Source organism: Apus apus, chromosome 2, assembly GCF_020740795.1.
Source record: "Apus apus isolate bApuApu2 chromosome 2, bApuApu2.pri.cur, whole genome shotgun sequence".
NCBI classification, from domain to species: domain Eukaryota; kingdom Metazoa; phylum Chordata; class Aves; order Apodiformes; family Apodidae; genus Apus; species Apus apus.
In genome coordinates, this window is record NC_067283.1 from 10,731,698 (window position 1) to 10,748,116 (window position 16,419).

Below are 16,419 nucleotides of genomic sequence, written 5' to 3' on the forward strand. Positions count from 1 at the left end.
AACAGTAGTAGTCAACTGAAAGAAGTTGGGTAGCTACATTGCTAGTAACAGATTTGTCTCTTTCCTTTCAGCCCTATTGACTATATTACTTTCTTTGGCATTTGTGTTCTTCTCTTCTCTGAACTTCCTTTGTTAGATAAAGTTTTATTCAGTGATTTCTGCCAGCTGGGAACAAAGGATAGTTTCCTTCCAAGTTTTAGAATGGCATTTGCTATTGTCTGTGAAATTCCAGACTGGGGTTGGCTGTAGGGGCAACAGGATACAGGATTACATTTTAGCCCTGTACATGTATCTGTATCAGGTAATGAACAAAACCCCTATAACAGCCACGCTTTGGAGTGTATAACTATTATTCTGTATTTTCAGCAGCTGTTGTTGATGCTTCCTCTCAGGTTTTGTTATACTCTGTTTACACTGACCTACACTTACACTTTTTTAGAAATTCTCTTTTGGGATGATGCCTCAACATTTGTGTCAAGTTCTTACTAGCAGGGTGAGTTAATTAAACAAGAAAGTCCAGGTTTGGTTTCAAAAGCAAAAGAGTTCTGCTATTTGTACACTGTTTCTGAATGTCTGAGCTTAAAATGCAAGTATCTTAGGCCTTAGTTTCAGTGAAGAACACTTAATAATTTTGAAGGAAACACAATACAAATGATGTGCAATATCAAGGATTAAAATAGAGCTTACACATATGTGTAGTAAAAGTATTCTTGGGGCCTTTAATCCTGTACTGTCCTTGGCTCTGATTTCTGCAGTGGCTCACTGCCATCTTGGAATGGCACAAGGTAATAGCAAAAGCTTTCTTGTATTCTGCATACTGAAGTTGGAAAAAAAAATATTGCAGAGAGAAAGAAGCAGGATACTACCATTTTCTCTTCATGTAGTCCTGTTTTCTGCCAGTGCTGCACTTTATGGAGCTATGCAAAACCTCACTCAAAAAGTTGCATGACATCAAGGTTGTAAACTTGACAATCAGGAATGCAAAAGGTGGGGCTGGGCATAACAACAGAATTATTTCACTTGTACATGTGAAATATTTAGGATAACTATGCTGATAAACATCTCTTCTGAATAGACTGTGTGCACCTTAATCTAACAGTGAAATGAAAAGATTTTCAAAAGGAACGACACACCTTCAACATGGAAAATTCTTTTGTAGTTTGCTAGCTTCTGAAATTACAGCATCACAGCATGAACTGATCTCTTAATACAGAAAGGCACACTGAAGAATTCAGTAACTTTTATTAATTTTTAATCTAATTTTCTGAGTTTAGTTAACAAAGAAATTGTGCCTATTTCACACACAGGCCTTTGCTACATCTTTCAGCTTCACTAACATCATTGGACACCTCCCTAAGTCTTTTGTTGTGAGGATGTGGAAGAGCAGTCAGCAGCTGGAAGTTTACTCCAAAACCCTGGAAAGTCAGCAGAAAGGCATTTGTTGATTTTAGTGGATTGGGATTGAGTCCAGAATAAATATCTAGTGATACAAAATGCTGATTCTTAAACATTTGAAAATTCCTTTATATGCAAAATCTGTATTTCTGGTAACCTGCACTCTGTAAAAAGATGGTCTCCTGCAACCAGGTGCCCAGCTAATCCTGGATTATGTTCGTAATATTGCATGCTCAGGAAGACGAATGGTAAATAAAATGTGGGATTACTCTTGCCACAGGCTTTGTCCTCTCCCTAGCAGCACCTCCCTACACTTTTGGATCGCTAGATCTGGAAGGCAGATCTGAAGTTAAACTTTCTTTTGGTTTTCCCCCTATGCATGACCTTCATTGCTGATCAGTCAAAATATTTTCGTATGCACCATCCATATATAAAAATAGGGTAGTTACCACTTTTGCTCTCAGTTGTTCTAGGAGGGGAAGACTAAAGGTTTGATCTTCCCACTGAGCTGGTGATGAGATACTTTTACTAAGCAGATTAAATTGTAAACTCTAAACTTGGAGACACTCCAGAAGGGAGAGCTCCAGGATGACCTGGACAGACTGGAGGAGTGGGCTAGCAAGAACCTTATGAAGTTCAACGAAGAGAAGTGTAAAGTCTTGCTCCTGGGAACACGTAACCCAGCAGCACAGTTCAGACTGGAATCTACCTGGCTGGAGAGCAGTCCTGTGGAAAGGGACCTGGGGGTGTTGGTGGGTAACAGGCTCAACATGAGTGAACAGTGCACTGCAGCAGCAAAGAAAGCCAACAGGATGCTGGGCTGCATCAACAAGGGCCAAGGGCATCACCAGCAGAGATAACAAAATCATCCTGCTCTACTCAGCACTCATCAGACCACACCTGGAGTATTGTGTTCAGTTTTGGTCCCTGCTCTACAAGAAGTATGTGGACAGGTTGGAGAGGGTCCAGAGAAGGGCCACAAGGATGATCAGAGGACTAAAGGACCTGCCATATGAGGAGAAGCTGAGAAAACTGGGTTTGTCCAGCCTTGAGAAAAGAAGGCTTAGGGGAGACCTTATTACAATGTTCCAGTACTTAAAGGGTAGCTGCAAAGAAGACGGAGACTCCCTATTTACAAGGAATCACATGGAAAAGGCAAGGGGTAATGGGCTCAAGTTGCTCCTGGGGAGATTCCAGTTGGACACAACAGGTCAATTTTTCACCATGAGGACAGTCAAACATTGGAACAGTCTCCCAAGGGAAGCAGTAGATTCCCCCACATTGGACAGTTTTAAGTCTCAGTTTGACAGGGTGCTGAGCCATCTCATATAAACTATAGTAGTACCTAGAAAGGTTGGACCAGATGATCCTTCAGGTCCCTTCCAACCTGGCATTTTATGATTCTATGAACTTGCAAAACTTCAGTGTCCAGCAAACACCTGTATAAAATCCCAGGACCCAAACTTTACATCAACTTGCAAATTTGTAATCTGTATTTTAATAGGAAACTCCTATTTAATACAAGAACAAAGCACTAAACATTTGGAACTACTTGTACTGCTGATACATAGAGTTTTATGCTTACTATAAAAAGTTACACGTTAAGAAACACTAGAGGCCATATTATAATGTGCGTATAAATATGTGGCTGTGTTCAAGTTTCCTTGGCCCAAACTCAGCCAGTCTCGCAGCATGAAAGCCACCAAAACTAGCACTAAACCTAACTTCTTCCTCCTGTTGATCCTGGAATCTTTTCACCGTGTAGTGTGGGAGAAATAATACTAGCCCAGGGATGCAGGGCTGAAAGGCAGAACTAGCAGCTGAGCATGGCAAGGATCAACTTCTTACACTGTCTTTCCATTGCAATTAACTGCATACCAAATCTCAGCCAAATGGTGGCTAATAGCAGGGATGAAGTATAACCTGTTTGACTTTGCACTGAAAGGGACGAGCACCACAGGTAGCCTCACTTACAGTGAAGCACCAACAGAAGATGTAACAAGCTACTACTTGTCAGCTCTTAATTAGCAGCTCCCATCAGAGCAGCAGCACCCAACTGCAACACCGTCTGCTTCAGTCCAGAGTCCAATTCATTAGTTACGTTTTCAGAAGCATCATATTTTGCTTGGACAATGGTATTTAACAGCTAAAGCATGGGAATAGTAAACTACCTGTCAGTTGTTTCTGTCTTCAGGGAGAGTTTCTAGCTAAACTTAGTACCTGATAGTATTTGCTAAATTGGGTGCAAGCAACAGATCAGGAGGTTCCTTGGACTTAATGCTGCAAGGTGATTTTTGTTTATTTTGACTTGCAGTGCAGATTTCAGTATCCACTACTATTGCAAAAGAGAGTTAGTTGTACAGCATTTGATTTGACCAAGCATGTCTCTAATGACTAGCAGGCTTGCTGTTTTGACTGTAAGTCTTGTTTGCCACTGCTGTGAGATTCACACCACATGGCAATGTATACTTTGCTATGGGCTTTGAGAAGATAAGCCTTGCTCTGTGTTTCCACAAGGTGAAGTGCAGGTTTGTTGAGCCTGCCTCTAAGAAATGTGGGTAACTTTTAGCTCTTGAGGAAAGTTATGTACAATAAAGTGGTGTATTTTTTTAAATGTTGTGTATAGGACATTCAAGAGGGATTTGAAATAAAAAATATCATGAAACTTCACTCAGATTGCACTGAGGAACAGTTAGAGAGTTGAACATTGAGAAGATAAATTGTTTGCTTTGATTCTGTGAGAAACAAAGACACACCCTGCTGATATAAACTGTTAGATTTTTATCCATCTTCTGTTTGCTGCGTCCTACCATAATCTTGCTGGCAGAACATGACAGAAATGGCATGTAGCAAATAATTTGGTGTGGACAGTGGATACCATAGCTAAGCAACTATGATGGCAGCCAAATCACAAGCAGGAAATTAGTGTTTAACACAGCTTTTCTTTCCAGGATATTTAAATAAATGCTGTAGCAAAAGAGGGTATTTTGAAACATCTTCAAGCATTTATATGTAAATGTACATTTCAGTGTTGTGGTTTTAAAGAACCCTGAGAGTTCTAACTTCTTTAAAACAGTGCATGGATGAATGAGCCTCTTCGGTATTTAACCTCTAAGCCATAGATTCTTTTACATACTCACAAGCACTGGATGTTTGTGCTTGTTCTCTTGTGTGTATCTGTGCACTCACACATAAGCAAATAATCAGGAGTGATAAATATAGATTTAAGAATGCAATATGTCTTCCATTAAACTTTAAACTGTTATTTGCACAGTACATGTTGGAGCTTTGGGAGCATTCTCTGTTGCTTGGAAGTAGCACTCCAAAGCATTTTATACACCATTAACAGTCTGATGCAAGCTGTCTTTCAGATTTTATAATAATGTAGAAAACTGTTTAAATTTTTGTGGGAGTGCGAGGAGTAAACCATTGTTGTTAGTTTTACCATGGAGGAAGTGTGACAATGTAATGAACACCAACAAATATGCCACAATCTTTTAATCTTTAACACAAAAGGCTCCTTTGTATTTCTTCTACACCATGCAATTAAGAGATGAAAACAATGCTAAGGTTGTCTGGGCTTTTTCGGAAAAAAAAAAATGTTTTTGTATTTTTGGAAGTGTGTGTTTTAAGAACTGCTGTTTCAGTAGTGGAGTGTCAAGACTTGTGTTTAACCAAAGTGCCCTTAAATAGTAAACAGAAGTTATAAAAATGAAACATACGTTCTTTGAAGGCAGAACACCTGCTAAAAGTATTTTATCTTTAAAAAAAACCAACAAAAAACAAAACCAGAAAAAAATGTGTGATTGGTGTGTCCCTTCTGTAAGAATTCTTACTGCTTTTATTTCCAGACAAACAGGGTGGAAGAGCCATGGCTCTGTCTGTGTGAGCAGTGGTGGGAAGCAGGGAGCCTGCAGGGAGCAGTTCAGACTGACATCTGCCTTGGTTGCATTTTCAGGGGGTTACTGCAGAGTAGGTCCAGTCCTGGCCCCATGGAATCACCTCCCTGTAGTGCCCAGGGCCTGGGAGGTGCATGCCCATGCCGTGGGTTGAAGTTAGCTCTGGCACAAGGCATAGTGTTTGCATGTTCCAAGCCAACAAAGCATGGTAAGGACAGGGCAGGGGGGTGGTCAGAAAATTTGTTCCAAAAGAGCACTCCAAAGGAAATGGGGAGCCTTTGCAGGGAGAGGCCTCCCTCTGCCCATAGTGGGCATCTTAGGTGTACTTCTGCAACCACAGAGATTCAGGAACTTATAATTACAGTGATCCTTCACTCTCCCTCTCCCTGTCTCAGACATGGGCTTCTTCTCCTGAGCTGGAGACACAATAGGGAAGTCCTTAGCCTGAAAGGTCAGCCTTTTCTTCAGCTGCACAGCAGGTCCATGGGGCCATGGTGAGGCAGCAGATGGGTTCCCCAGGGCCCTGCTCTGAGCCGGGGCCCTTGGCCAGTGTGTTGCAGGGATGTGAGAGAAATCCACCTCCTTCCCCCTCTGCCAGGCTAAGTGTGACTCTGACACAGACAGCCATATGCCGGCCTGCCTAAAATAACAGTTATTTATGAAGTAGTTGGAATAACAGGACCCGCTTCATTTATTACAAAATAAACTGAAAACTGGTCTGTTTTTTCACTGTTATCAGGGTCAAGAAAGAAGAGCGTTTCCTCCTTGATCCTCACATGTAGACATGATACTGTGTAAGAGGCTGTCCAGGCTGTCAACTACTATATTGGCTCACGGCTTAAAAAGCAGATACTTTGTAGAGAGCTAGAATAAAAATAATTATGTCACTTTTAGTCAGTTATGCATTAGGAAAGGAGTTTTATGCTAAGATAGTAGGGCTGTAAAGATTGACATGTTAGTATCTAACCCTTCTTTGTATTTTACAGGTCTGTTTTCCTTAAGAATTAAATTCTACTAATAATCATATGTTTCTCTTACAAATCAGGAGGGTTTTTTTACTTGTCCTGATGTTCCATGAAATGAATGCAAAGGACTTCACAGGGATGCAGGGTCTTTGCCCACTATTCCCAACAGAGGCTTTTTCTCTCTGAATAATTCTTTGGTGATGCTATCTACTGGCAGTCACTCTTAGCTGTATGTCTGTCACATCCCCTCTTATCCTTCTCTCGGAAATGTATTATTGGCCTTTCTTTTCTGGGAGAGCCATCCAGTTGCCCTTGCTTTGAATCCCAGTGGGAAGAGATTTCTAAAGCAGAAATGTGGAGTCTCTGTGTGACCACACTGTGTCTCGGTGAGCCCCGCTCTGCTCTGCCCTTCCCTGCTATCTCCAGAAGCCAGGGGTGCCTCATGCACAAAATACAATTGCATCTGAACATGCACATATCAATTCACATAATCTTTTTTCTATTTATTTTTATATGGACTATGTAATGTTTAGTATAATGCTGTTAAATAATTTCTTCTCCTTAGTAACAGTACTGCACTTTATTTCATTACACCTGTAGAGTGAGTGTTGCTGAGCTAATATTGCGTCTGAAACTTGACAGTCCTCTTTGACAAGTACCTGCAGGACCCATGGACTTGAAAATTGCATTGCTGCAACTGATGGAATACTGAAATCTGTGTAAATTTTGTGAATTTGAGAGGAGGGACACTTTCAATACTTAAATTCCCATCCTTAACATTGCACAGATGGTGTAATGTTTTTGCAGTTTTTATATTATTTTGGGTTACTGAAGTTAATATTCTGCTAGTTACAAGTATCCATGTGCATACCAGAGAGTTCATTTTGAGGACAGAGCTCTAAAATAAATTGTAGACCTTGGTAACAGTCATAAATCAGTCATTTTTTTCATTGAGAAAGTGGTGGCACTAGAAGAAGGTTATTTAGTGATCAAAATGCATCGTTAAGCTTTTAAAAAGGGATTCTGTGCCTGTAGTAGAGCTGTAGGCAATTTATGGCTTATCTGTACTCATTGCCTCGAGCTTTTGGAAAATTTGTAAACAAAGCCAGATGCTCATTATGTTCCTGTTCAGGGTTGGTTAGATGGATAAATGCCATCAGAAGCACTTTGGTCTTGTTGGATTTTAACATGACACAGGAGATGGAATTGCTCCAAAATATTTTTTTTTAATATTTATCATACATGAAAATATAGTTTGTGGACATAGAATAGATTTTTTAAATAGTTGTAAATCATAAAAAATATGAAAGTAATACTGTCAGTACTATATTGTGTAGTAAACTGTGTGTCCAGCTTTTCCCTGTGTCAGAGTTCGTGCTTGCACTGTGTGATGCAGGGAAGCACCACTCGCCCTTTTTAAGGGTTTCAGGCAGTGCAGGAAGATGTGGAGGCTTCAGACCAGGAGAGCTTCTGCTTTTTACCAAATTTTAGGGAACTGAGATGTGAACTAAGTGACTTTTTGAAACGGGTTTAATAAATTAAGTTGTTTGCTACTGATTTGATAATTTTTCTGTTGAGCTTTTGTCTTCTGTATAGATTGTGTGGTGTGAAAGGGTTCTTGTAAACTACATTTTTTAGCTCCTTAATGCTCTTTACATGTAAGAAAACATGCTACTGTAAACAAATTGGATTGCCATAGGGTAACAACAATTGCTTTGTAGTCGTATTTATTGCAATATGATCATAATGTAATCCATTTCATAATTCATTAATAACTTTCTGGTGTATTTTTATTTTTATTTATTGGCTGCAGCTGACCAGGTAAACAGGTCATGGCACGCTTAACGAAGAGGCGACAGGCAGACACAAAGGCTATCCAGCATCTTTGGGCAGCTATAGAAATAATCCGGAACCAGAAGCAAATTGCTAACATTGACCGTATTACAAAGTAAGTGATCCATTAAAAAAAACACCAGTTAAATGCACTTCTGTGTTACTAATTGTCTAATTATAAAAAAAAAATTACAAAACTGGCCATCTAAAGATCCTAAACTGAGGTTTAATCCATTGAATTGAGATCTTACTCACGCTGTGTTTGTTTTGTATGAGCATCTGTAGGAAATATGCAATATTTATAATACTTGAACTGAGTTTAGCACTTCAGAGTTGGTCCAAATGCAAGAAATAGATCTAACAGTTAAGGAGAAAAGGGCAATATAATCTGTAAATAATTTAATTATTTAGGAAAATGTGATAGGTGAGTGGAGAACTCTTTTCCAGAAAACAAAGACAAACCTGAAATGGAAGTGTTAAGTTGCTTCAGCAAGTAAGACATGAGATGATTAGCACCAATTCCTAATTAGTAATTAGTATTAAAAATTATTCAAAATGTATTAGGTACTGTATACATAGAGAAATACATATTTTTTGTTCTGTGGAGCTTGCAATATGTTAAAAGGTCTACAATATTAAAATAGCTTGTAAGATATTTTGGAGTAGCTACTGAAATAAAAACTAAGTTTTGTGCTTCTCTGCCTTGTCTGCATTTCCAGGCCAACATGTACATCACATTTATCAAAGTAATCAATATGAATAATTGAAAAGAGCAAAAGTAACCAGTTAGCAACTCTTCAATTGCCAGAAACAATGTGAACTGATAATGAGGCCAGAGAACACAAAACAGGAGAGTTATAAGCAGTACAGGTGACTAACAAAGTGAAAATCATTATAAATGTGGTCCACTGACAGAGTTTGAAAGCTTTGGGGTGGAAGTGACAGGCAAAACTGGCTTCAAAAGTGGAAGAAGTTTGACAGTTTGGGTTCTCCAAACATAATGAACAATAAAGAGGAGAAAACAAAGGATTATGTCTCAAATGAATTAGTGTGTACCTAGCTCCAACAGCAAAGAAAATGCACCATCAAATCGAAAAGCATCTTCCCAGAGATAGAGAGTTCCAAGTGGGCTTGAGAGGATGATTGTATTTTAGGGAATTTCATTTCTGAGGCTGCACTTGAGTTTCAGAGTGTTTTAAAGTACTATGTATATTTGTGTCATGTCTCCAAGGAGACAAGTGAGCAAACTTAAGCTGTACACTTTCCATTTTAACATTTCAAATTATTTGCTCTAGGCTATATATTAATTGAGTTTGTTAGCTGTTTATGCTCTTTTTATATGTAAAAAAGGGAGACAGGCACGTCTACCTGGGGTTTCATCCCACTCTTATGAGAGCTGCCTGTTTTAGGATGTTGTAAATAACCTGTAGCTGGGTAAAGTTAGGTAAGACAAATCCTATAGTTACAAACAAGATTGAGAAAACAAGTAATTAGACAGATACTAGAAAAAGAAGCACTGCTCTTGATAACTGAAGGGTAGTTGGTTTGTTGTTGTTTTTTTAAAAAAAAACACAAGAAAAACCAAAACCAAACCAACCAACCAAACAACAGCCTAGTTCCAGTTTGTATGACTCATCTCTAATCAGAAGAAAATAAATGACTAAACAGAGATGCAGGCAGCCTTAGTACTTTGAGAAAGATGTGCAAGGTGTTAGCAGAGAAGGGTAATCTAAAAATAGCTTGGACATTGTAAATGCTCCACATGCACATCAGTGACAAGAGTGATGAACAGTGATCTAGTTTCTATTATATGATATTTTTAAGAAGGTAACTTTTGACAAGGAAAAGATAAAGACCTTTTAGTTTCTTTACAGTACTAGTCACTGATGAAGAAACACAGATGACTTAGTAAATGAGTATACATATTATTTAATATTCAAAATAAAGTTCTGAAATTAGCAGAGCATCCCAGTATCTCTTCTGGTGAAAACTAAGCAGCTGATGTATTCTTCCAGGCTCAAAGATCATTTGGTCAAGTTCAACTGCAATTCCTTAAAAAATAAACCAGTGTCTGTGCACACAGGCAAATGTATGAATAATAAGAAAGATCAAAACCAAGCAGGAGTAAAAAATGTAAATTATGACTGTATATACATAGTCGGAGCTAGAGGAAGGATTAGTAAAATTTTTAACAAGTGTTAATACCTCTTGGGATTGACTGAAAGAGTAGCTTTGCTTGTGATAAGTATTTACAAGTAATAATTACAATAAAATTTATGAAAGCTTGTCTTATTCCTGAGTAAGGATACACAAAGACAACAGGATTATTATTATTTTTTTTATAAATGCATGTTTAAGATGAGTGACAGTCATTCTGCCGTGTCGTATAGTGGATAGCAAATGTGTACTTTCAGAGGACTTCACAAGTTGAAAAGGTGATAGATCACTCGATTTTTTTATTCTGTTTTCCTTTTGCCATAATTTGAGGGTTCGTATTTTGCCAGAGACAAGTTCTTGTGTATATTTTGTGACCTCTTAGTCTAAACACCTTCAGAGTAGAGTCTCTGTTGCTGCTGATCTGTTTGTTGGATTTTCTTCTAACCAGCAGCTCAGCAGGGTTGTCCTCTCTTCCAAAGATACTCCAGTTTATTTCCTTTAATTCTTGCTTTTCTTCTGATAATGATTAGAAGACACTGTACTTATCAAAGAGCATTTACTTTTTGTGACCAGGGTGGAAATACTGGTAATACAAAATTAGGATTCATTGTTTATAGATAACAAACTGTTTCAACTCCATATGTAAAAAATAAAAAAATATATCATACATTAAAATATGTTAAGTGTAGCCTGTGCTTTATGTATAATTGTTAAAAAATGTCTGGGGTAAAGAAAGACTTCCAGAAGACACTGGCAATGCAAAGTATGCAAGAAAAATCTATAGAACTAGACATGCATTTTCTGTAGAGAACATAAGAGTAGGAGGATAGCGTAGGAGGAGCCAACAGCACTGGAAGGTACTTATATTATCAGAAAACCTATAAGGAAAGAGACCTTTTAATTAAAAGCAGACTAAATCAAGTATGCTTTGCTTTTTAAATTGATGAGATGGAAAAGCAAGAATAGAAAAATGCATGATTAAGAAGTGATGGAAACTGTCTTACCTTGAGGAAGGAGTCACTTGCAAAATCTGAATATGCGTGTTAGAGCCTTTAAGGAACTAGTTAGTAAGCTTACTGAACTTTTGGAAATAATATTGGAAGAGTCCTTGCATAGACAGAAGTATTATGAAACACAAGAAAGAGAAAGGTGTCTATTTTTGAAGGAATTAAAAATGTGTGTATGTAGAAAATGGCAAGAATATGACACTGATCATTGGAGTATGATGTAAATAGTAAAATCAAAACATCGGTTGGGAGGAGACTATACTGCACAGACTTACGTCTCTAAAAAAATCAACAAGTCATTTTATGAAAGACATTCTGCAGTTTTAGTTATTGTATGGGGGGTATGTTGTAGTTGGAAAGGTACTTTCCATTGGTTGGAGATAAGCATTCTTCAGTAGCTTGAAAACTAAATGAAGGACTGAAACCCAATACTAACAATAAGTAACAGTGGATTGAATTTAAAGGAGTTAGTAATGAAAGTGCAAACTGCCTTTTGAAAAGAAGTTCCTGTGTTTGTACAGAGACTTCATGGTGTTCAGTGCATTTTTATTTTACAGTGAAGGTTATTTGAATGCAGTGGTAATATTTCTGTAAAGGTATGCAAAATAAATATTCTCACCCAGCTTATATTATCATAGTGTATCTTAAGTCAATGATTTATAATAAATTCAAATCTAAGTACCATTTCTAAACTACCAAATTACTTTGTAATAAAATAATACTTCTATAAGGCATTTATCTAGAAATATGACTTTTCCTGTCCAGGCTTGATGTTGGGATATTTTGACCCCAATATGTTAATTATTTACATGAGTATTATTGGTATTAGTTATGCTGTAAACACTAGGGGAGAAATGGCTTCCTGTATCTTGTGAATTCTCTGTCAAGAGTGCAGCTTGACAAATGGTTCATCCCTAGAAGTGTGTTGAAAATTTTAATTATGCTTTGACTTTGTTTTTTCCTCATTATCTTCCATCTGTTTTGGATTTGGGGTAACCTCGAAAATTGATTCTATGGAATAAAATGCCTTAAAATACACTGGAAGAAAGGCATGCACATTTATATGAGCCACATAAATTCTTGATATTCAGTTGCATGGCAGATTGTTAAGTATTTCTGTAGATACATATTTTAAAGTTCTCCTTCTTTGGCTACTCCAGTCTTCCATTTTCTTTTATAGTGTTTTCTTTATAATTTCCTTACAGGTAATTAGACTCCTAAGATTTAATTAACTATTAATTAAGTATTTGCAGTTTTTCTCTCAGGATATTTGGTTTCCTCAGTAGCAATTTATGAACATTTCATGATCTTTATGATCAGGTGGGAGTTCATTACCTATTGGTAAATACTGTGTCTAGAACTGTTATTGCCTGCTTTCAAGGTTTTGTCATTGTGAACAGATAATTATTCTGGTTTCTAAACTATTCCAGGAAGACTAATCTGAAGAAACTAAACATAATTATTTTCTTCCTTACTTCCTTCCTCGTATTTTTTTCTCTCTCCCTTTGATGTGTTTCATGATTTATTTTGTTGATTGGCTTCTCTCCCTGTCTCTTATAAAGGCTTTGTCTATACTGTCTTTATGTACTGTGACAGGGAATGTCCTGGCACCATCTGGAGCACATACATTGTGACCACACTGCATTGCCTTTGGCTCATGGAATGTTTCTTTGGCCCTGACATATTCTTTGGGTTTTTTTATATGTGTGTGTGGTTCTTCAGTTCCAAAGCACCAAAAATAGTACAGCCCACAGCAATGCTATTCTTGAAACTTGAAGCTAGAGGCATGATAGTTTGCCATCGGGCGTGGTGTGAAGGCATCTGAGGACGCATAGCATTCTGGAACAATGTTGGAGTGCCCTTGGCAGAAGGAGCCAATCTCGGCATGGTTTACATCCATGTTGTCTCTTAGGAGCAGACTAACCTCTTGGCCATGCTTTGCCTTTTCCCAGGAGGATCAAATTCACTTTCTCCAGAATGGAGCCTTCATGAGAATGAGTTCATTTGGGAGTGAAACCATAGCCCACAGGGTAGAGTTATTCCAACTTTGGGGAGGATGAAGGTGGTGGAAAGACTTATTAGCTAGGATAAAACAATATGCTATAATTTGAGAATTTGTGCTATTTTCAAATAGAGCTGAACTACAACATTTTAATCAGTCAGAAAGCTGGTTTACAACACTGGTGATGCAAGCAAATGTCTTTCTTTTAAATAGGTACAAAGTCTCTAATCTTTCTAAATTGGCTTTCAGATGGGATGGTCCAGTACTAGATCCCTAAATGGTCATAACCCTTCTTCCCATTATTTTTTTTCTGTGGACTCATTTTGTTGTATTCTAATTTAATGTAGATGCAGTGAAGTCAGATCATGTAAGGGAAAAGAGCAGATCTCAAGCCTATATAGAGTGTCAGTTCTCTATTAGATTTGTGTGGACAGACATTATTCCGTACTGGTGGGACAGCATGCCAGAGAAGAATTAGTCAGCATGAACAGTTACTGTAAAAATATGAGATTTTCTGGTCTCACAGTTGAGTCGCTAGCAGTTGTAGATTGAGTATGTGACCCTCTCAGTTTGACATTTAGTCCTAGGAGGGGGAATTTCTCTTCCAAATACCACTCTGCAAAATTTCTTCAGTCAATCTCAGAATAGTTAATGAAGGGGCTCTCCTATCTGTAAATCTGTTTTTCTTGCCTTAGTTCTTCTGCAATTCTCTTTTTAGGCCATCCGCTTTAACAGAAAACAAAGCAAGGATGAGAATGAGTAATTTGAACAGGTAGAGAATAATCACAAGATGGTATAAATAAGAAAATGAGCAATTCAAACTGGTAGGGAATAATCACACAAGTCTATAAATAAGAATATGCAATGCAGTGGCAAGAAAAAAAAATATGAAATAACAAGATCCTTACAGTATTGCATATTTGAAACTTGTTAGAAAAAAATCTGTCACTATTTATAGTACCTTTGATTAATATTTAAATCTTCCTGGTGTTATGCATGTTGCAACTAAATAGTCATGCATAAACAAAAATAGTAAGTCATAAGAATGATCCAGAGTCATCTGCTCTCCTAATCATTCTCATGGATAATTTTACTGGATAATCCCATTGTTTAACTTTAAATGAGCAGAAGTATTGAAGTACCTTCTATTTCTTTGACTGAAATGACAGCTTAGAAATGTTTTTCTGCTCTGTTGGTTTCTTTGTTAAGCCAGTCCCTCGTGTCATTTGGAACAGGGCAGTACTGAAGGAGGTGCTCAAGAAAGCTCATATTTTACCAGTTGGGAAAGGTTGAGGAAGAACAGTTCACTGAAGGCTTTTTCCTATGCCATGCAGTGCAACAGCAGTTCAGAAGACTGCAAAAGTATGGAATACAAGGTCCTAAAAAACAGCATGATACTACTTCCTCAGTAAGGCAACAGCTGCTTCTAGGGGCAGCCTGTCTGTTGAGTGTTTACCTCTGAGAAAACTGAATTCCATTTGTATTGGCTTGGCTTAATTATAGATACATTCATTACAGACACACATCACCAAGTGATGACAGGGTAGAAAACTCTCAAATGTTAAATATGCCTTTATGTGTTTTCTGTTACAAGGAAGGACAAGGCACTTTTTGTTTGACTCTGCCCAGTCAATCTCCTTTTCCATTTCTTTTACTTTCCTTCTCTTACCTGTTATGAGCTTCAGCTGCTTCTTTTAGCCCAAAACCAATGGGCTTTTTCTGCTTTCATTTAACTATTTTTATGTTAAACCAAGAGAATGAACCAAGTCTAGAGTTTTAATATAGGTCATCCTGTGCGGGGAAATTACTTACGTGCTTTTTCAGCAAGTTTTGTTCAATGTGGTTAAAAATCCTTATATTCCTAAAGCAAGAAGCAATCTAAAACTGATCATTTGACTCCCTAATAACAAAATTGTTAGTAAAACTACTCTTTTGGTTGTCTATAAAAACTCTGCATTATGTATTCTTATCTACCAGTTACAAGCGTAGCAGTAGAATCACAGAATCATAGAATCATAGAATATGCTGAGTTAGGAGGAACCCATCAGGGTCATTGAGTCCAGTTCCTGTCCGTGTGTAGGGCACCCCAAGAATCACACCAGGTGCCTGAGAGCATCATCCAAACACTTCTTGAACTCAGGCAGGCTGGGTGCTGTGACCACTTCCCTAGGGAGCTTGTTCCAGTGCTTGACCACCCTCTGGGTGAAAAACCTTTCCCTGATACCCAACCTAAACCTCCCCCTTCCTGTCAGTTCCCGAAGTCCTGTCATTGGTCACAGGAGGGAAGAGATCAGGACCTGCCCCATATCTTCCCCTCGTGAGGAAGCCATAGACTGCAATGAGGTCACCCCTCAGCCTCCTCTTCTCCAAGCTGAATAATCCAAGTGACTTCAGCTGCTCCTCATAAATCATATATAGGTTGCATAGAAATGTGATGAACAGCAAAATGTTTGACTTATTTGATGAATTAATTGTTTATACCAATGGCTTCACAGTGAGCTTAAGTGATGCATTCACTTTGAAATTTTTGGACATTTTCAGAAGTTCAGATATGTGTTATTAGTAATAAAAAGAACACTGAAAACTGCATATAGGCAGAGGAGTAAAGGGAATCTAGCCAGCTTTTGCATCGTAACTGATACACCTTTTTCCTTGTGAATTTGTGCTGAGACTGACCAATGAGGTAATACTCAGCAAGTTAACAGGGATTTTTAACATCTAGATTCACAAAAATGTTGACGTGAGGAACTAAGCTAAACACTCGACCCTTAAGAGGAAAGGACAGGTTACCATTGATTGCAGAAGGAATGTTTACAATGGCGTATGTTCATTAAATATCACCTACATTTCTTATAAAGTGTTTATCTTTTCTGCTTATATGGGTTTTTAATATCATTTTGTTTGCAAGTTCATAATGATTTTTTGTTTTGCATATTATGTAACTTTATTGGTGGTATTGGTCCATTTTAAGAGCTGCTTTTAGACATCTTAGAGGTGAAGCAGGGATGATAGGAAAAAAAATTAAACTTTTATTGGAAGAAAGGCATTAAAGAAACAAGCTGCATTTGCTCTGAGTAGTAGTAGAATTAAAATGTCTGAAGTAGTAGATTTGGTTAAAGTGTCATCTTGAGTTTATAATGCATTTTAATAATTACTCTTTT

At 37.8% G+C, this 16,419-nt stretch overlaps 1 protein-coding gene across 4 annotated transcripts in view; it reads left to right on the forward strand.

Annotated features, from left to right (window-relative positions):
• ZMYND11 (zinc finger MYND-type containing 11) overlaps window positions 1-16,419 on the forward strand; it is a 108,299-nt gene that overhangs the window by 37,358 nt on the left and 54,522 nt on the right. For all 4 annotated transcript variants that reach the window (XM_051612591.1, XM_051612593.1, XM_051612592.1 and 1 more), the window contains exon 2: window positions 8,073-8,207. In XM_051612591.1, the coding sequence (XP_051468551.1) occupies window positions 8,092-8,207 (116 nt within the window). In that variant the 5' untranslated portion in view covers window positions 8,073-8,091. The remainder of the gene's footprint in view (window positions 1-8,072; window positions 8,208-16,419) is intronic.